Below are 20,875 nucleotides of genomic sequence, written 5' to 3' on the forward strand. Positions count from 1 at the left end.
AGAATTGATTAACAATATAATAAAAATCTTTTAAAAAATCAATTAAGATAAGCAAGTATTATTTTCTAGTGCTATCCATGTTTCCAAACAATTCTCATTTATACTACTATCCATGTTTCTAAACAATTCCCATTTATACTACTATCCAAGTTTCCAAACAACTCTCAAATGTACTTCAGTTTTAATAATATAGATATAAACTATTTCTAATTCGTAGCAAAAAAAAAAAAAGCTTTTATAAGTTTCGGTTCTGATAGAGTGATAGATGGGATGTTACAGTTTTTATATGAAATACCATATAAATGGAAAAGGGCCGCCAGAGATTGATTCTTAACCATGATACTTAACTCGAAAGATTGTATTAGTGGACTGTTAGTGACATAATTATCAATTATTTTGTAGAGTAGTCAAGCATGTGCCCTCTCGTTGCTTTTCAATTCTTGTAGAAGGACCAATCCTTTTTGCCTCCCTCTCTATCTCTTTGCTATGAGTTTTCCGTTAGGCTGATTTTATAATTGTCATAAGTCATAACCACCAACCTCACTAATTCATTAGTCGTCATCCATCACATCTAATCTTTATCAATAGCAGTGTTCTTTATTTAATTTCCAACAAAATAGTTTTGTCCATTTTTTCTTTCCCACCTAACTATTGGATAAAGTTTGAAAAATAATTGGTAAAAATTCCTTTTTCTCGTCAAAGTTAAGTATTATGGTTATAGAAGTTTGAATCCTCGTCATGAAAGTTCTATGATGCTTTAGATTTTTCTTTAAAATTTCCAGTCATTCTATCATAAAAGTTTATTTTCTTTATTTTATTGATTATTATATTAAAAATATTTATTTATATTAAACATATTATTCATTAAAGATAACTTATTTTTTTACTTTTTAATGAATATTATTTTGACTATTTTTTTCTTTTTATGCCATTTTGTGTGTTTTAGGAGAATTTTCCAAATACCCACCCCATTGTTAAAGTCATCTATTAATATTTGATAAGTTACAAGATTTAACAACCTATGTTAATTTTGTTTTGGAACCTTTATTTCAGGAAACTGAATCTCCCTCTCCAGCCAAAAAGGGGGGGGGGGGGGGGGGGGGGGGGGGGGGAGGGATGGATGGTGATAAATGGGGATCGGTGGAATCTAAGGTGCCATAAAGCGCACCGTTTGCATCAGCTTGTTTGTCCTATTCCAAAACAAGCACAGATGCATATTCATATGTTGTTTATAGAAAAAAGTAATGTATATATTTCTGTGTATATGTAAGGTGTAACAAATAAACAAGTAATTAAGATCAGTGGAATTAATCTTACAAAAGTTACTAGATTCTTGGGATGGTTATGTAAAGATACAAATTTGGTCACTTTGTTGCATCATTCCGTAAAAGCTACTTTACAGTACATGTTTTTTCAGATCTCTAGTTCATTTAATACATATTTTTCAATATTTTTTTTATCAAACATATTTTTCAATATTTAATAATTATTTATATATCAGAACTTTTTTTTCAACTACGGACTTTCAATTAAAACATAAACTATTACTCCCTTTGTTCTTAAATATAGGATGTTTCAAAAAAAATTGATCTTCCAATATATAAGATGTTTTCAACTTTTTAGGTAACTTTTACTTTATTAAAAACCGTGTAACCAATTATATTTAATAATTTATTTTATAATTGGTTAAATACAATTATATTATAAGTTTTAATGATACTTTCTAGACAAAAATTTTTTTTTTAATATATGTGTTTTTTTCTAAACATCTTATATTTAAGAACATAGGGAGTACATGATAAGACCAAAGTCATATACTAGGAAAGAGTTTGCATGTTTCATGATGTATTGAATCTCAAACCAATGAAACAAAGGTAGAGATTAGAGAAACCATCGATGGTAATAAAGACAATAGCTAATGATAGGAGCCACGGCCAATGAAACAAACATGGAGATTAGAGAAGCCATCAGAACTTAATCAAAATTATACATAGTATGTCGTTTCATAAGAAAACCAACAATCCAAAAATGCAGAAAGCTCGTGAAAGGTTTCTTGCAATCTGTATTTTTTTTTTTTTTTTTTTTGTCATCAATTTTTACAGACTCAAACTGACTCTGTAAACCAAACTGGGTGATCTGCATCCATGTGAACGACAAAAGACGGCTGCTGTCTAACACTGCGTGCTAGTCTATCCGCCATTGTATTTTGCGTCCTTGGTATATAGATGATCTCTGATCGGGTGAACATCTCTTTCAGGGTCTTCACATCTTCGAAATAATTTGCAAATGCTGGCCACTCCTCAGGTTCCGAAACCATCTTCACCAATTGAGAGCAGTCCGTTGCAAACGTAACCTGAAACTGACGTAAATTCCTCATACATTCCATAGCCCAAAGGAGCGCTTCCATCTCCGCATGAAGAGGAGAAAGACTGGCCCTAACATTCCTCGCCCCCAACAGTCCATCAAAACCTTCTAAGGTACTAAGCCAGCCTTGTTCTGAATACATATCCCCCTCTTTCCATGACCCATCTGTGAAACACCATCTTCCTGGAATTGACGGCAAAATGATATTCCCTATCTGTGGTGTTGTCCTTTGTTCGTTCACTATTTGTGCCTCAGCCCACAATGTAGATTCTGTTTCCACTAATTTGAGTGTGTCCATGGGATCCATATCCAAATTACTGAAAACTTTATTATTCCTAGCTTTCCAGATGTACCATAGTATCCATGCAAACTGATGATCTTCCAACTGTGGAAGTACTCTCCAGAATAAATGATCCATATTTGTGAAAAGAGAACCTGTTGGAAAAATATCTGGATTTGATGGAATCTTCGAAAGAGCCCAAACCTGAAGTGCTGGAGGACATTCGAAAAACACATGGTTTATCGATTCCTCATGGGCTCCACATCTTGCACAACAAATATCCCCTTGAATTCCCCTTGATTGTAAATTCTTCTTCACTGCTATACATCCTGATATCCTGACTTGACCGTGTATTTCCCGTTTTTGGTGAAGTGCCATCCATCAGTATCTACCCTCCGAGCAGTCGTCACCTGATCTGATGCATAGAGCAGAGTTGAAGTTATCGTTTTTTTTTTCTTAACAAAACTTAAGTTTTTTATTCAACCCTATACGGGGATTGGATCAGTTACATGGTAGTCGGCTAACTGGAAAAATATGGCTCTAAGTTAGAAGGAAGATACTATGGAAAAACAACAGACTATCGAAAAGGCTAGAGAGATGGGTCATGACAAAGTAGTCAGGAGAAGCGACGCTTTGGATTCCGATGAAGACTTAAGGTCCGCAAATCGGCTGTCACAACTTCATAGTGACTGGATGTCCAAGGCAGCATGTAGATTCGTCGACAGTCGCCGCCAAAGAGAAAACCTCACTCGGAGGAAACCCACGTCCACAAAATGCCGAAACAAAAGGGATAACCGACTCCCAAAATTCTAGCCGCCGTAAATTGCCGTGCATCCTGTCTGCATAACAGGTCTGAGAAATCATGTACATATCCGCTTGATATCTTGCATATTTGCATTGTTTTATCCATTCATTCATAAACATTTTCATCATATAGATTAGGATTTAGACATGTTTAGGTTGCATTTTGCATACATGAGTCTCTATTAGGTACTGGAGTACCACATGAGGTTATTTGGAGCTCAAAAGAGGTGAAAAGGTGACCATTGGACAAACCGAGCATGGGAGCGACTTCCCGGAGCGACATCACGAAGTCGCTGTGTCCCACTTCTCAGAGCGACCTTCCTAAAGCGACGCCATGAAGTCGCTCGCGTTCTCATTACTCCGAACAGTCTTAGATGACCCTGGAGCGACCTCTCAGAGCGACCTACCAAGGTCGCTCCCGATCCAGAGCGACCCGTTGGAGCGACACACCAAAGTCGCTCGCGACCTCTCGCCCGGAGACACCAAAAATCGGCCCTGGAGCGACTTCCCGGAGCGACACCTGCAAGTCGCTCCGCGTTATTTTGCTGCCGAAAATCATGATTTCTCAAGGACCTTTTTGCAATTTATTTTGGACGTTTTGCACTTGGAAAAACCTATGTTTTAAACATCTTTTGTAGCCACCAGGCAGATTATCTTTTGATCTATTGAGAAATACACAAAAACTCTCTGGAGAAGTTCATCTCTTGGATTTTGATTGTTATGTTCTTGTGTTCTTGTTGATTTCTTATCTATTTCTCTACATGATTATCTGAAATCCAATATGGGTTTAAGAGGAATCATGGAGATTAGTGAGTAATCACCTTTTGAATTCATGGGTTAGGGAGATTAAGGGTGATTAGGTTAGAGCTAGGATGTTTTAGTGTAGATCATTCGTATTTCCTTGCTAGTAGAGTAATCATAATGCATCTTCTGAGTTGGCCACTCAGTTGTTGATCCTTAGGCATTTCTCACCCTGAAAGGTGTTCGATGAAATGCCCGAGACAACTCTCCTAGGCTTTTAGTATACTTTGCCAAAGACATTTGTTGTTAAAGGTGCTAAGATAGCTAATAGACTTGTTAGTAATGATTGCTTTCATATTATTCAACCAAAGACATTTGATGTTTGAGATATGTTAGCAAATGAGCATTCATCTAGACATAGAGCTTGCTTAGAATTGTGTCTAGGCTTAAGGTTGATAGTTTGATTGATCATTTGCCATCCTTAGTTCGATACTTGATCACCCAAGGTCTAATCCCTATGCCCATGAGTTCTCTTTTCCCTTAGTCAAGAAAGTATCATTCTGTTATTGCTTTTTAGTTTTAGTCATAGCTTAAAACCCATCTAAATCATTGGTTGCACTTAGATTAAGTGAGTACTTGCATTCTCGGTGCTTTGATATCCCTCAGAACTGGTTCGACAATCATTTATACTACAACATTTGTCTTAGGAGCCTTGAAAACTCCTAACATCAAATTGGCGCCGTTGCCAAATTCTGAGTAGATTTAAACATTGAGATTTAGTCACTTGCTTGAGACTAAGTCATTTTTATTTTCTTTTGTTACTGATTCTCTTTCTTCACCTCCCTTTACTCTACAGGTGTATGAACTTGAGGAGCAGGGGTCCATCAAACCTAGTTCCAAGAGCTGTAGACATTAGAGCTTTAGAGAGAGAGTGTGCTAGAAAGAGAAGAGAAGAAGAGCAACATGCTCACTTGCAGAGATTGGATACTGATATGGGAGACATACCTCAGGATGATGCTGCCGCCAATGGAGCTAACAACGTTCCACCAAACAAACAGCGAGCAGCTCGACCCATTGGCACTTATGACCGCCCCAACATTCATGATCATAGATTGGGAATCCGAGCACCAGCTGTAGCAACCAACAACTTTGAGATCAAATCAGGACTCCTCAATGTGATTGAGAACAACAAGTATCATGGCTTGGCTCTAGAGGATCCATTTGATCACTTGGACAGGTTCGACAGCTACTGTGGGTTGTCAAAAACCAATGGTGTGTCCGAAGATGCCTTAAAACTCAAGCTATTCCCTTTCTCTTTGGGGGATAAGGCACGTCAGTGGGAGAAGTCTCTACCCAGTGACTCCATCACCACTTGGGATGACTGCAAGAAAGCATTCTTGGAGAAGTTCTTCTCTATTTCAAGAACTGCTAAGCTGAGAAACGAGATTTCCAGCTTTCAACAGAAGAACTTGGAAGGCTTCAGTGAAGCCTGGGAGAGATTCAAGGGCTACCAAGCTCAATGCCCACACCATGGCTTTTCTAAGGAGAGCTTGCTGAGCACATTCTACCGTGGTGTTCTTCCTAAGTACATAGCCAGACTGGATACAGCTAGCAATGGGTTCTTCTTGGGGAGAACTGAGGAGGATGCAGAAGAGCTGGTTAACAACATGGTAAAGAGTGATGCAGTCTACAGTGGAGACCACGACAGAAGCAGTAGAACAGATGATAAGCAGACGAGGATAGAGATCAAAGCTTTGGAAGACAAGATCGACCTACTCATTGCTGAAAAAGCAACCCAAGAGCAGCTGAAGTTTGTTGGTAACTCCAAGCAGGAAGATCCACTTGCTGTCAATGAGGTTGAGGGTTTGGAAGGTCAAGAGGAGTTGTGTTTCATCAACAACAATGGTAGCTGGTACAAAAAGGAGCCCAATTTTCAGTACAACAACTACCAACAGAAATCCTATCCCAACAACCAATAGAATTGTTATCCGCCTAGAAACAACCAGCAAGGCAGCTATCCGCCTCAGCAAAACCCCTTGTCTGGTTCCTCTGCTCCTCAAGAGAGCAGCACTGATACCTTACTGAAACAAATCTTGGAGTCTCAGACTAGAAGTGAGAAGCATGTTGGTTATGAGTTGAAGAACCTTCATTCCAAGATTGATGGGAGCTACAATGAGCTCAACAACAAATTCTCACACCTTGCTTCTACAGTCAAGAATTTAGAGAATCAGTTTGCTTCCATGAACACTCACCAGAATCGCCAGCAAGGATCTCTACCTGGAAAATCTGACCCAAATCCCAAGGAAGCCAAAGCTATCACCCTTCGGAGTGGTAAGCAGTTACCTCCTAGAACCCTCACCAAGGATGCTGAGAAACTAGGTGAGGGGGTTGCCATCAACATAGATGATGAAGTGGTGATTGTTGATGAGAAGATCAATGACGAGATCTTGGAGAAGATAGTGGAAGCCAAAGGTAAAGGAAAGTTTGGGGAAGAGAAGAAGACATTAAAGGATGGTGAAGCTGTTACTCCAACAAGTGAAAGTTCTTTTGTTCCTCCTTCCTATGAACCCAAACTTCCATTCCCTGGTAGATTCAAGAAGCAGCTGCTAGAGAAGTACAAGGCTCTGTTTGAGAAGCAAATGAGTGAAGCTCAGGTTGTAATGCCCATCATCGATGCTTTTATGTTGATTCCTCAATACAGCAAGTTCTTGAAAGATGTTGTAGCTGCAAAGAAGAAGGAGATGGAAGGCATGATGATTCTTACCCATGAGCGCAGTGCCATCATCCAGAGGCTTGATGTTCCAGAGAAGTTAGAGGATCCAGGAAGCTTCACACTACCTTGTGCTCTTGGACCTATGGTATTTGAGAAATGTCTATGCGATTTGGGAGCTAGTGTCAGCTTGATGCCTTTGTCTATTGCAAAGAAGCTTGGATTCACTCAGTACAAGAAGTGTAGACTCTCTCTGGTGTTAGCTGATCGTTCAGTGAAGTATCTTGTGGGCATCTTAGAGGACCTCCCTGTGAAGATTGGAAGGTATGAGATACCTACAGATTTTGTGGTGCTTGAGATGGGTGAGGAGGCTCAAGACCCATTGATTCTAGGAAGGCCATTCTTAGCTACAGCATGAGCTATTGTTAATGTGAAGGAAGGCACGATTGATCTCCATTTGGGTAAAGAGAACATCCTCCACTTTGACATCAAGGAGAAAATGAGGAAACCAAATGTGTTCGGACAAGCCTTCTACATTGAAGAGATGGGCACTCCTGCTGATGAGCACCTTGAAGAGTTACCACCTGAGGACGACGAGGAGGGAGCATCTCCCTCTACTCATTCCCCATAGAAGGTAACCCACCACACTCCCTTGTATATACCATTTCATTTTTGCATATTAGTCTTCTTTTCGGTATCTCTCTCTACTTGACAACACAGAGACTGTGTAACTCAAGTTTGGGGGAGGTACCAAGTATTTGATCATGTTTGCTTTGATGTTGTTTCATTGAGTCATGCATTGCATACCTATTTGCATATATAAAAAAAAACAATCATTTAGTTTGCATTATTTGCATTTCTAGGAGAGTCTAGAGCATATAGGTTGCATTCACTTGCATTGGGAGCAATGATTTTAAATGCCTTGTAAAGAACACTACGTTGCACCTGAGTAACTTTTGCACCTCTCAAAAAGACTTGTATGTTTCGAGCCTTGAAAACTCTTCCTGAAACTTGTTGATTGCTGAAACTCAGTCTTTGAAGCCAACTACGACCTTATTTGAACTGAACGAACTTAATGCTTCTTGCTCATGGTCCCTTGTGTACTGAGTCATGGCTATACACACTTGAGTTGTCACATCTTTTATACCAATCTTTTTTGACAAACTCTAGTGGTAGACGACTCCCAAAACCTTTTCCTCCTTTTAAGCTTTCATTGTTTGATGAGTGAGGCCTTTTTCGGAAAGTCTTACATGTGCATAATGTTGAGAGTATCGGGAACGACAATGTTTGATCTTCATTCTTGCTAGATTGGGCACTCTATTGTCTAGCTATAGGTGGGGGGTGAGTGTTGTGATTATGATTTGGGAAAAATGAAAAAGGAAAAGAATAGACTCTTTGTGCTTAAGTGAATTGTTTTATTGGGATCAGTAGAGAAGCCTCTAGCTCAAGTTTTGAAAAGTCTTGGCCCCCAGCCTACAAAAAAAAAAAATAATAATAAAATAAAAAGGGGGCTAGCAAAGTTGTTAAGAGCTAAGAAATGTTTTGAGGTTGTGAAAAATCCCTTGTAGATTTCAAAGAGAAAGAGTTGATGTTCTTAGGATCTTTTGGTGAGAGATGTGAGTTGGGTTTGACATTGGGAAATGATTGTGTGATTTGTATGTTTGGGAAAAGGGTAGAACAATGGAGATTGAGCATTGTATGCATGAGTTGGTCTCTTTCTTAGATATATTATGTGCAATGTCAAGGCTACTTGTTTCGAGAGTAAACCACCTTAAAGATCATATATCTTGAACCTCTTGACTCTTTTAAATAAAAGCCTTCCCTTACCCAACCAAATGATTTGGACCAACTGACCATTTGCAAGAATTCACCTGATGTTTTATGCTTAATGAATATGATAGTTGGTTGATTTGAATGTGTGGATGCTCGATGATGAGTGTAAAGGCAGAATGAGTTGAGATAGGCCTAGAGAAGCTAGAGTGTGATAAGAGAGTGAGCTCATGTTAGATTAGATGTTGAATTGAGTGCTAGTTGTGTTCCTTTTGGCTATGAGCTCTCTCCCTATGAGTTTTAGAAAGTTCACTTGCGGACAAGTAAAGGACTAGTGTGGGGGAGTTGATATCTTGCATATTTGCATTATTTTATCCATTCATTCATAAACATTTTCATCATATAGATTAGGATTTAGACATGTTTAGGTTGCATTTTGCATACATGAGTCTCTATTAGGTACTGGAGTACCACATGAGGTAATTTGGAGCTCAAAAGAGGTGAAAAGGTGACCATTGGACGAACCGAGCATGGGAGCGACCTCCCGGAGCGACATCACGAAGTCGCTGTGTCCCACTTCTCAGAGCGACCTTCCTAAAGCGACGCCATGAAGTCGCTCGCGTTCTCATTACTCCGAACAGTCTTAGATGACCCTGGAGCGACCTCTCAGAGCGACCTACCAAGGTCGCTCCCGATCCAGAGCGACCCGTTGGAGCGACACACCAAAGTCGCTCGCGACCTCTCGTCCGGAGACACCAAAAATCGGCCCTGGAGCGACTTCCCGGAGCGACACCTGCAAGTCGCTCGGCGTTATTTTGCTGCCGAAAATCATGATTTCTCAAGGACCTTTTTGCAATTTATTTTGGACGTTTTGCACTTGGAAAAACCTATGTTTTAAACATCTTTTGTAGCCACCAGGCAGATTATCTTTTGATCTATTGAGAAATACACAAAAACTCTCTGGAGAAGTTCATCTCTTGGATTTTGATTGTTATGTTCTTGTGTTCTTGTTGATTTCTTATCTATTTCTCTACATGATTATTCTGAAATCCAATATGAGTTTAAGAGGAATCATGGAGATTAGTGAGTAATCACCTTTTGAATTCATGGGTTAGGGAGATTAAGGGTGATTAGGTTAGAGTTAGGATGTTTTAGTGTAGATCATTCGTATTTCCTTGCTAGTAGAGTAATCATAATGCATCTTCTGAGTTGGCCACTCAGTTGTTGATCCTTAGGCATTTCTCACCTGAAAGGTGTTCGACGAAATACCCGAGACAACTCTCCTAGGCTTTTAGTATACTTTGCCAAAGACATTTGTTGTTAAAGGTGCTAAGATAGCTAATAGACTTGTTAGTAATGATTGCTTTCATATTATTCAACCAAAGACATTTGATGTTTGAGATATGTTAGCAAATGAGCATTCATCTAGACATAGAGCTTGCTTAGAATTGTGTCTAGGCTTAAGGTCGATAGTTTGATCGATCATTTACCATCCTTAGTTCGATACTTGATCACCCAAGGTCTAATCCCTATGCCCATGAGTTCTCTTTTCCCTTAGTCAAGAAAGTATCATTATGTTATTGCTTTTTAGTTTTAGTCATAGCTTAAAACTCATCTAAATCATTGGTTGCACTTAGATTAAGTGAGTACTTGCATTCTCGGTGCTTTGATATCCCTCAGAACTGGTTCGACAATCATTTATACTACAACATTTATCTTAGGAGCCTTGAAAACTCCTAACATCACCGCTCTCGCTTCTACATCTCCGCACCAGAAATATACAAACCCAAGGAGCCGCCATCGCCATCCTTCATCGTCTGTCTCATCCACCAGATCCGAGACCACAAACCTAGATCCCAATCTCTATCACGTGGATTCCGACATAGTCAATGTCCTCAAACAAAGCACAATAGCGAGAGTTTCCAACGAGCCACTAGGACCACATATTTGTTTAGAAGTCAAAGTGACTGACAACTATTCGAATCACAAGAGAAAAGAAGAAGAGTACATCCAGACTTGCAAAAACCGAGACTGATTCATCTGTTAGGAGTGATTGCCGACGAAAGAGAAGTGGAAGAGCGATATAAAATTCGACAAGGTTGTTGGAGCGAACCTTTAATTGTATGTGTCTTACTTTAATACCGGATCAACAGATAGAATATATCAAACAAAAAATTCATAGATTAATTTTATAGAATTGCATAGTTAATTTTTAATTTCAACCTAACTAAAATTAATGAAGATGATACTGTAATCTCATGCCAAATACAACTGGAACAAAGATAAAAAGAACTCTCTTATTTTTTTTTTAAAAGGGAATCTTTTATTGTAATTTTCACTAGAAGCAAAAGGTAAATATAAACTGAAGTTTAGATCATTATTCCTCTTATCAATGTGATGGTCTGATTTCTACTCTTATATTTCATTTTTTTCGTTCACCCAACTCCCAGATTTGGGATCCTCCAATCTATTATATTGCCAAAGCGGAAGACATGTTAAGATTTAAACCCCATGGTGGCCAGTTCAATTTTTTTTCTCACCTTTGCCTCGTCTGAAGAAAGTGTCTTCTTTAGGCCACTTTTCAATTTTATTTTTACTTTTGGCCTGACACAGTTGGCAAATGTGTTGGAAAGAGACAATCTGTAAGATGTCATTCTTTTTTTTGTGCTAGGATCCAACAATATTTGATGAAGCCCATGTTTGCCTCACAAAAAATGTTTTTGGCAAACACTATCTACTTTTACAATAGCATCAACGGATCCTATTGCCAAACCTACCACCACTAGTAAAATAACTAATAAAACTAAAAATAACAATGTATTCACTATTATTGTTAAAATGAATCAATATAGTCACTTTTTATTTGAGAAGACACTATGTCTAACAAAAATAACATACTAGGCAGGCAAAGTAAAGTATACTTATCCCCGAATTATAATTTAATATAATTTGCCCCCTACTTGGTCCCATCTCAGTTCTTCTCTATAATATCCCCACATTTCATTGCATTTATTCTCTTACAAATATTCTCACTCAGTCTGTATCTCTTTCTCCTCCAAGTCTAAATTGCTTAGCAGTGCGGCAATGACCAACTCTATTGTTCTTCTTCTATTTTTCTTAACATTCTTAGGTACCTTTTGTTTCTATGTATAAAATCTATTTGTATCTCATTTCAATTTCACATTACACTAATCTAATTTTTTTTTCCACAGAACATGGATTGTTCTTTCAAAGGGTCTCCTCTCTTGGCATAAACTACGGTCAAGTCGGTGACAATCTTCCTCCACCAAACAAAGTTCTACAACTCTTGAGCTCACTCAATATTAACAAGACAAGAATCTACGACACAAACCCTCAAGTCTTAACATCATTCGCCAATTCCAACATTGAGCTCTTCGTCACTGTCGAAAACGAAATTCTTCCTAGCTTGGTCGACCCTCAAAAAGCTCTCCAGTGGGTCACGTCCCGTATCAAACCCTACTTTCCCGCCACCAAGATAGGCGGTATTGCTGTCGGCAACGAACTATACACCGACGATGACTCAAGCCTCATAGGGTTTGTCATATACATCACTTTATTCTTCAAACATATTAACCTTTTCGAATCTTGACGTATTCACCTTGTTATTGCTATGCAGGTATCTTGTGCCTGCAATGACGAGCATTCATGCTGCTCTGGTCCAAACTGGACTAGACAAGTACATTCAAGTATCGACTCCGAGTTCACTATCACTCCTTCAAGAATCTTACCCTCCCTCCGCCGGATGTTTTAGGCCGCAAGTAGCCGGCGTAATGACGCAGCTTCTAAGTTTCTTGCGTAGCACGAAATCCCCTTTTTGGATCAATGCTTACCCTTACTTCGCTTACAAGGATTCCCCGACAAAGATCCCACTAGACTACGTACTCTTCAACCCTAACCCTGGGATGGTTGACCCCTACACCAAGTACCACTACGACAACATGCTCTACGCTCAAGTAGACGCTGTGATCTTCGCCATGGCAAGGCTTGGCTTTAAAGATATCGAGGTTGGGGTCTCGGAGACTGGGTGGCCGTCTAAAGGCGACGGAGATGAGATTGGGGCCACCGTGGCCAACGCGGCAGTTTATAACAAGAATCTTCTAAAGAGACAGCTTCATGGTGAAGGAACGCCATTGAGACCAAACATGAGTCTTGATGTTTATCTCTTTGCTCTCTTCAATGAAGACCTTAAACCAGGACCAACGTCTGAGAGGAACTATGGACTGTATCAGCCTGATGAGACCATGACTTACAATGTAGGTTTATTATCATCATCATCAACATCATCACAATCATCTACTTCAACTAATTCTTTTATGTCCATCACCTCCTCTGCCTCCACGGTATGTACCAACACTGGATTTTAGTTTCTTTCTAGTAGATCCCAAATATTTCCTCTATTTGATATTACATGATGTTTTATACCAGTACACAAATATTAAAGAAACTTTTTTATCAAAAGTAAATAAAATATAATTTAAAACTAATTTATTTTATTATAAATAGAAATAGTAAAAATGTGATTGGTTATCCAACTTTTGATAAAGTTAAAATTACATAAATTTGTGCAAACATATTTATGAAACAACAAAACTTCTCTAAAACATCTTAAATGGAGGGAGCATTTCTTTTTATTTTGGTCTTTAAATATCACAGTAAATACCCTAGAAAAAAAGCTTCATCGAGAAACATACAAATGCTAAACAACGGTGACGTGTTATTAAAAATAAGAAAATTATGACATTTTTCCTTGTAATCGTGACGTTTAATACTTAAAAAGTTCGGCTTTTCTAGAAAATAATTTTAACAAACATATATTTAATAAACAACGATAAAGTTTCGTTTATTTTTGTTTGGAGCGATATGATTAGTCTTACCACTGATGTGTGAATCATGTGATATTTATGATTATCCTCACCGTTTGGTTCTAATTCGTAACATTAATTAATTGAAAATGAGTCGTCTTAATTATTACTTATTGAGTTGTTTTTTGTTAAATAGGCTATAAAGGAGGGAAATCAACGGCTGATATACTTGACATGCGTTTATTTGGTGGCCATTCACATGATTATTAGAAGACCGTACTAGAAGCAGAAACAAAATCGCGAGTGCTTCTACGTGTAAATAGAGAGAGAGAGAGAGAGAGAGAGAGAGAGAGAGAGAGAGAGAGAGAGAGAGAGTCCACTCATGCGGTTCATTTTTCAACGAGAAGAATCATATTATTTCCAAAAGTGTCTCAAATTATTCTTTGAAGAAAAACAAACAGAAAATTTGTTCCGAGTGATTAATTAATTAACTTGAGAAGGGGAGGCAGGACGCAAAGAGAATCCAATGTATAAAAAGAAGCTGACGAATGTTCATATTATAAATATATTGTTGTTATTCATAGACGCGGTTGATTAGTTCGAGTCTACATACAATTTTTAAATTTCCATAACTATGTGATTTATGGGTCGTTCCATACAAATATTAGTTTACAGAATTATAGTATAGTTTTTACAAAAAATAAAAAGAATTATAGTATAGTCTAATCATATATGTATTCTATTGGTTGGTTAAACCGAAGGAGGTGACTATTCTTTTTTCTTTAGTCTTTTGGACGTGGAATCCATCAACCTTAGATTATATATTATACGATGCCTTCCTTTTTCATCTCACCGTCAATATACGATATTTTAGTATATTATCTGCTCTTACACACATACATGCATATATAACGCAAAATATAATGTATGCATATACGTGTACGCAGACATGACACTACTCATATATGCACATATATACCCCGTAACATGAATGTGTATTTTAAATATTCATCGATCCAAAGTTCAATTATGGATATATATATCCATCAATTTACCAAGAATAAGCTGTATTAAAAAAAAAAAAGAATAAGCTGTATTCACCTGGTCACTTTTTGAGATTTCGAGAAGAGTTGCTCTTTGGAGATTAATTTAGCTATGTCGGGCGGTAAAAGACTAACAGGAGAAAAGGAAGAAGTTGATATTATAAAAAATCAACCAAAATCTTATTATATTACATATGTAAATAGATATGGACGGTCCCAACTTTATTTCATGAACATGTCTTTAGTCGTCAGCATTTGACAATAGTCGTTGGCCATCATCCCTTTTTAAGGAACTTTCTCTCTTTTTATAAACTTGTTTATTCTTTTCTTTTTCCTCCGGACTCAATTGTGTTATATTTCTTCGCCAAATGTTTATTATATTTCGAATTCAATTTTTATATTCCTTGCTGTGTTCGCATATTCCATTACGATTTACTTCACCGGTTATATCGACTTTCATTTAGAAATTCCAATAAAAGTTTCTAAGAGGTCTATTAATGGAAGAACCCATTTGTTGTATATCTTAATTTCAAATTGAAAGAATGAGATGCTACATATGTTTTAATAGATACAAATTGTATCCAAATGAAATATGTTAAACCTGAAAGAGTTACATAAATTATTAATAAGAAATCATTGCATTTGCTTCATGATGTAAATGGAAGAGATCATTTTATTTGTTAAAAACATACATAAATTATTACAATCCACTGGTCAGAAGTATACAAGATCACATGATCATCTATTTGTCAGTTTGCTTCACACTGATCTTGTGACAACTAATAATAAATCACGCCAGATATCGCATCTTTTTTTAATTGTAATATATCCCGATTCACAAATATTTTCAAAAATGAAAGGGAGAATTTTTGTCGATGCGCATACATGATTGAATGAATTATTCGTAAGAGAGACAACTGAAGCTCATGTTAGTTATACAAATCAAAGATGTCAATCAAACTACATGTTGGCACATGGATGGATACCTTTGGTATATGATATCAACTATCATATGATTTACTTTTTCTATCATAACTTCATAATGCAAGAATAAAATCGTTAGTTTTATTAGTTCATGAATATATATATGTAATACTGAATCTCCTACTTGAAAACAAAGCTAAATCTAATAAATGGGATAACAATTGAAACTCGTATTAATTTTCTAGTCAGCAATATTTTGGTTTTCTCTCCTTTGTCGGGCTCAGTATTTTACTAAACCATAAAAAAATGGCGACAATTGTCTCTCTTTTTCAGGGGCTCGAGGATGAGCCAAAAGTGTTGATTATCTTCATTTATTTTACTAGGTTTCATTCAAAAAGATAATAAGATAAGAAAAAACATTGAATTATGTTTTGATTCATCGTACAACTAGATGTATTTTAAGGAGATAAATTTGTCACATTTTGATTTCAATGTACAAATACTGACATCTTCATTTTCATATTAGCGACCGCATGCAAAGAAATGTTCACTTGGTGTGTGATATTGGGAGGTCAGATGCATCGCCAAATAAACATTATCAAAATAAATGATAAGCACAGTGCTGACTTATGGCGGCATGGGCTAAAAATACTTTTGCACTAGGTCTCTTGTTTTTTTTTTTGGTTATTTTTGTTAAGCAATTAGGGTCCTAATTTGTGTGTATATATATAGCATCATACTTTAAATCAACACTAAGACCATCTCCAATGGCTGTGTTTATTTTTTTGCTCCAAAATAAAAAGAAGTTTTACTCCAATGGATACCTCTACTTTTTACTCTAAAAAGAATATATTAGTATATTGTTTTTCTACTTATTATTAATCTATTTTTAATCCACAACTTTTAAAGTGTTGAAATTTTACCTCATATTTTATCTTGTAACAATAACACAAGAAGAAAATCAACTTTTATGTCAAGTCTATTTGGAAATTTCTCAAAGCCCAGTCAAAGGTGTATATCAAATATCCACAATTTTGAAATTGTGTACTTGAAGCTTTTGAAAGTGGAAAATGCAGTTTGGAGTGAACGTACAAAAAGATCAATCCAAAGTCGCTTTAACCCATTGAAAAAGCGGCAAGAAAATTACATTCATGTGTCAAACAATGTGAAAATAGATGTCCAAATGATGCTTTACATGATGATATTGTAAGTATTGATAATGCTCAAATTACCCCAGAACAACTCTTTCAAATAAGAGATCGACTGCATAACTTATGGATCAAATCCTAAAAAAGCGTGGATCACACAATAGACCGTAGTTTTATAGATTAAGCTAGGAAAAATATAAAAAGAAGTAAATAAAGCAATAAAATAGTTGTAAATAAAATAGGGAAAACACTATACTTGGAGAATTCAAACATGTTATCTGAACTCAAATCTATATATGCTAGGGATTAACTTTGATCAGTCCAAGAACTCGAATTCAATAAGTAAGTAATCCATATCTCGCACGTAATTACTGTCAAATGTTTAAACTATCGAACACCAAATATTGTTGTGGATTTAATTATTCAAGACAAGCATTAATGTTCCAATTCGATATGTTCACTATTCCTGAACCAATTCCCGTTGTATTTATCAACTTAGCTCAGCAAGATTCAGTTCAAGTATCAAACCCACTATTGCGGTTGTTGATATTCCTATGATCATGTTTCTAGTTAGCTATTCTAGAAACAAACATTTAGAACAATCATGTGAAAGATTCAATATGATGATCCTAGCAGTTCTATATTTTGCAGGTTCACCAAAACACTTGAAAATTCTAATCTAACAAGTGAACTACTAAGACATGTTCAAGCAAGACATGGAGATAAACAGAATGAATTGCATAAAATAGATAAAGTAGAAATACTAGAATTTCAATCAAATCTCTGAATGATTCTTATGATCTTCTCTCCAAAAATCTCTTTAAGAATAATAAAAGCTCTTAACAATGGCTGTAAAAATAAAATAAATTGGTCAAAACACGTTCAGGGGTCTTCTTGTAATTAGTAAAAACTTATGGGCCAAACTTGCAATTCTGAAAATAGTTTTGGGCCGCGAATTTGCATTGGTGTTGACTGCACTCATGAAAGTGTCGATCGACACTCCCTTCAAATATCGACTTTGACTTCTGATTTCTTGCACATCTATGGGTTTTCAATCGTTAAGCTCTAAATGGCTTCATGATCTCCACAATACTCCAAAACGTACCCAGACCTGAAAACATCCCAAAACATACTCGAAACATAATATAAATACCCTATAAAAGACTTATGCTATGGCTTAAAAGTGGTAAAAACTATAGTATATCAAGTATTAATATAATTTTCTTAGTTATTCAATGTTTTAAAATATTTTGCTATATATGTTGCAACTTATATGCAGATTAATTAAGCTAAAGAAATGTTAAGAGAAGATCCAAATTTTAAATCTAGGCTTTGATTTTTTAGGACTTTGACTTCCATGGGTTATAAACTAGTGACTTTACAAAAATATTGGTTGTGGCTTTTATGGCCGTGGCTTTAGAAAAAAATAAAAGTCACAATTTATAGCTTTTAGAGAAAGTAAAGACACGTGAAAAAAAAATGGAAGTTGAGGCTTTGTGTGTGTTTTAGGGGCTTTGAGAGATTTTAGGAGAGCCAAATTGTGATTGGTAAAATTATTGACTTTAGAGACTTTAGATAATTATAAAGTCCTTAAAGCCTTCAAAGTCAAATCCCCAATCACAACCTAGTTGGAACTTTAATCATGTATGGAATTTTTTCAAGAGTTCCGAAAAATGTAAAGATGGTTCCAATCTTGCTAAAAGAGATATAAGTCTATGCGGTTTTGGATATACATCTTCAGAGTCTGAAAATCTTACTTCTAATCATGTTACACAAGCATATCCAGGTTTGTCTTCATTTTATATAAATTTAGAAGAAGAAGACATTAATGGTGGATCTCCATCTCAACGACCAATTGGAGTGAAAAATACAAACTAAAAAAAAGAATGATGATCAAAAATCAGTTGTTATAGAGACCTTAGAAGAATGAAACCAACAGCTTCTAGAACAATTAAAGAAGATAAGTGCATAAAGACAACACCACTTGGAGATGCAAAGTAAGAATTATGCATTGAAGGAGCTCAAAGAAGAAAATAAAATATTATTTCAAAACATAAATTCCATAGAAGATCCAAACATTCGAGAATATGTTCAAGGAGAATAAACATGGAATCTGAGTCAAGTTTGTATGGCAGATGGTTGTTTCTTTCAACTCTGGAGGAAAAGGTCATAAGTCAGAGAGCGAAAATCCATTGGCTAGACGTGGGTGATGGTAATAATATGAGTTTTCACAGAGCTGCTAAAGTAAGGGAAGTTCGAAATGCTATAAGAGAGATCAAGAGACTGGATGGATCAGTGGTTGATAATCAGGAAGACATAAAGAAGGAGGCTGTGGAGCATTTCCATAACTTTCTAACTCATGTTCTAGCAGATTATAGAGGGGTTAATGTGGAGGAGTTAAAAGCTCTATTGAATTATGATTGTTCTGAGGAAGATAGAAGTATGCTTTTGAAGGAAGTAACAGCGGAAGAGATTAAGAAGGTAGTATTTTCCATGGCTGCTGGAAAGTCTCCAGGGCTGGATGGTTATACAAGTGAGTTTTTCAAGGCTTCTTGGGGGATTACCGGAGGAGATTTTGTCGCCGCAGTTAAATCTTTCTTTGATACTGGATTTTTGCCAATGGGAATCAACTAAACCATCTTGACACTAATACCAAAGAAGAATGATGCAATCTATATGAAAGATTATCGCTCTATCTCCTGCTGCAATGTAATCTATAAGGTAATATCCAAACTACTAGCCAACAGAATGAAAAGAATTCTCCCTCTTTTCATATCTTTGAATCAGTCGGCATTTGTGAAGGATAGACTTTTGATGGAAAATGTCCTATTAGCGTTTGAACTTGTTAAAAGCTATCACAAGGATTCTGTTTCGGAGAGATGTGCAGTAAAGATTGATGTCTCGAAGGCCTTCGACTCTGTGCAGTGGACGTTCTTGTTATCTGTCTTGGAAGCTTTAAATTTCCCGGCGAAATTTATTCTATGGATAAAGAAGTGTATAGAGCTGGCTTCCTTTTCAGTTCAGGTAAATGGGGAATTGGCGGGATATTTCAATAGTAAACGGGGTCTGCGTCAAGGCTGCTCGTTATCTCCCTATTTGTTTGTCATCTGTATGCAAGTTCTAACCAAGCTTCTGGATAAAGCAGCAGTAGAGAAGAGAATAGGGTACCATCCTTACTGCAAGGAGCTGGAGTTGACTCATATCTGCTTTGCTGATGATGTCTTGGTTTTCTCAGACGGGAAGAAGAGATCTATAGAAGACATTCTAGCAGTTTTTCAGGAATTTGCGACTATTTCAGGTCTATCTATCAGTCTGGAAAAATCAACTCTATATTTGGCGGGAGTTAAAGCAGAAGATAGTGCTGCTATTTTGGATCAATTTCCTTTTGAAGCTGGAACCCTCCCGGTAAGATACCTAGGCTTGCCTCTATTAACCAAACGAATGAACGTTCATGATTACAGCCCACTTATCTCGAGGATTAAAACTCGGATCTCATCATGGACTGCGAGGCACCTCTCCTTTGCTGGTCGGCTCCAACTGATTGGCTCTGTTTTGTATAGCATTACAAACTTTTGGATGTCGGCTTATAGATTGCCAAATCAGTGTATACAAGAAATCAATAGCCTCTGCGCGGCTTTTCTCTGGTCTGATCCGGTGTTGTCTACGCAGAAAGCAAATATTGCTTGGAAGGATGTATGCAAGCCCAAAGATGAAGGATGTTTAGGATTGAAAAATCTAACTGAAGCGAATAAAGTGTCATGTTTGAAGTTAATCTGGCGCATCCTTTCATCAAAATTTTCATTGTGGGTAAAGTGGATTTGGAAGTATCTTATAAGGAAGAGCTCTTTCTGGAGTGTAAAGGATAGAAGCTACTTAGGATCTTGGATGTGGAAAAAGTTACTGAAGCTCAGGCCGGGGGCTGCGCAGATGTATAGGGTGGAGATAAATAGTGGCTCTACAGCTTCGTTTTGGTATGAGAAATGGTCGCCTCTCGGAATTCTGATTGAAGTAACTTGGGAGAGAGGAAGTATGGATTTGGGGATTCCTATAAACGCCACAGTAGAATGGGCGGTTCAGAGATATAGAGCAAGGAGACATAGAGTATCTATTCTTCAAATGATTGATCAAGAAATAACTGATTTACAAAACAGAGGTCTCAATCAGTTGGAAGATGTGCGTATCTGGAAGCAGGAGAATGGGGATTTCAGAGAAAGTTTTAGCACAGCTCGAACATGGAATCTTATCAGGGAGCAAACGCAGAAAGTGAC

The 20,875-nt window shown here is 36.9% G+C and overlaps 1 protein-coding gene and 1 non-coding gene across 2 annotated transcripts; one reads left to right on the plus strand and one right to left on the minus strand.

Annotated features, from left to right (window-relative positions):
- Positions 1-5,619: 5,619 nt before the first annotated feature.
- LOC117128622 lies at positions 5,620-5,726 on the minus strand. Its single transcript, XR_004452016.1, has one exon. It is a non-coding gene; the product is annotated as a small nucleolar RNA R71 (small nucleolar RNA).
- A 4,186-nt stretch (positions 5,727-9,912) lies between these two features.
- On the plus strand, positions 9,913-14,089 carry LOC103840436 (glucan endo-1,3-beta-glucosidase 11). Its single transcript, XM_009116946.2, has 4 exons — positions 9,913-11,799; positions 11,882-12,224; positions 12,307-13,030; positions 13,689-14,089. The coding sequence occupies exons 1-4, from the start codon at positions 11,754-11,756 to the stop codon at positions 13,773-13,775; spliced, it is 1,200 nt and encodes a 399-aa protein (XP_009115194.1). The 5' UTR covers positions 9,913-11,753; the 3' UTR covers positions 13,776-14,089.
- The last annotated feature ends 6,786 nt before the right edge of the window (positions 14,090-20,875 follow it).

The sequence above is a fragment of the Brassica rapa genome, chromosome A09 (genome assembly GCF_000309985.2).
Source record: "Brassica rapa cultivar Chiifu-401-42 chromosome A09, CAAS_Brap_v3.01, whole genome shotgun sequence".
NCBI lineage: Eukaryota > Viridiplantae > Streptophyta > Magnoliopsida > Brassicales > Brassicaceae > Brassica > Brassica rapa.

Excerpts from the sequence above, each read along its gene's own strand:
- LOC103840436 (XM_009116946.2), top strand. The coding sequence starts at position 11,754 with ATGACCAACTCTATTGTTCTTCTTCTATTTTTCTTAACATTCTTAG. Across the intron at positions 11,800-11,881 it reads ATTTTTCTTAACATTCTTAG|AACATGGATTGTTCTTTCAA; the intron begins GTACCTTTTGTT and ends TTTTTTCCACAG. Across the intron at positions 12,225-12,306 it reads GATGACTCAAGCCTCATAGG|GTATCTTGTGCCTGCAATGA; the intron begins GTTTGTCATATA and ends ATTGCTATGCAG.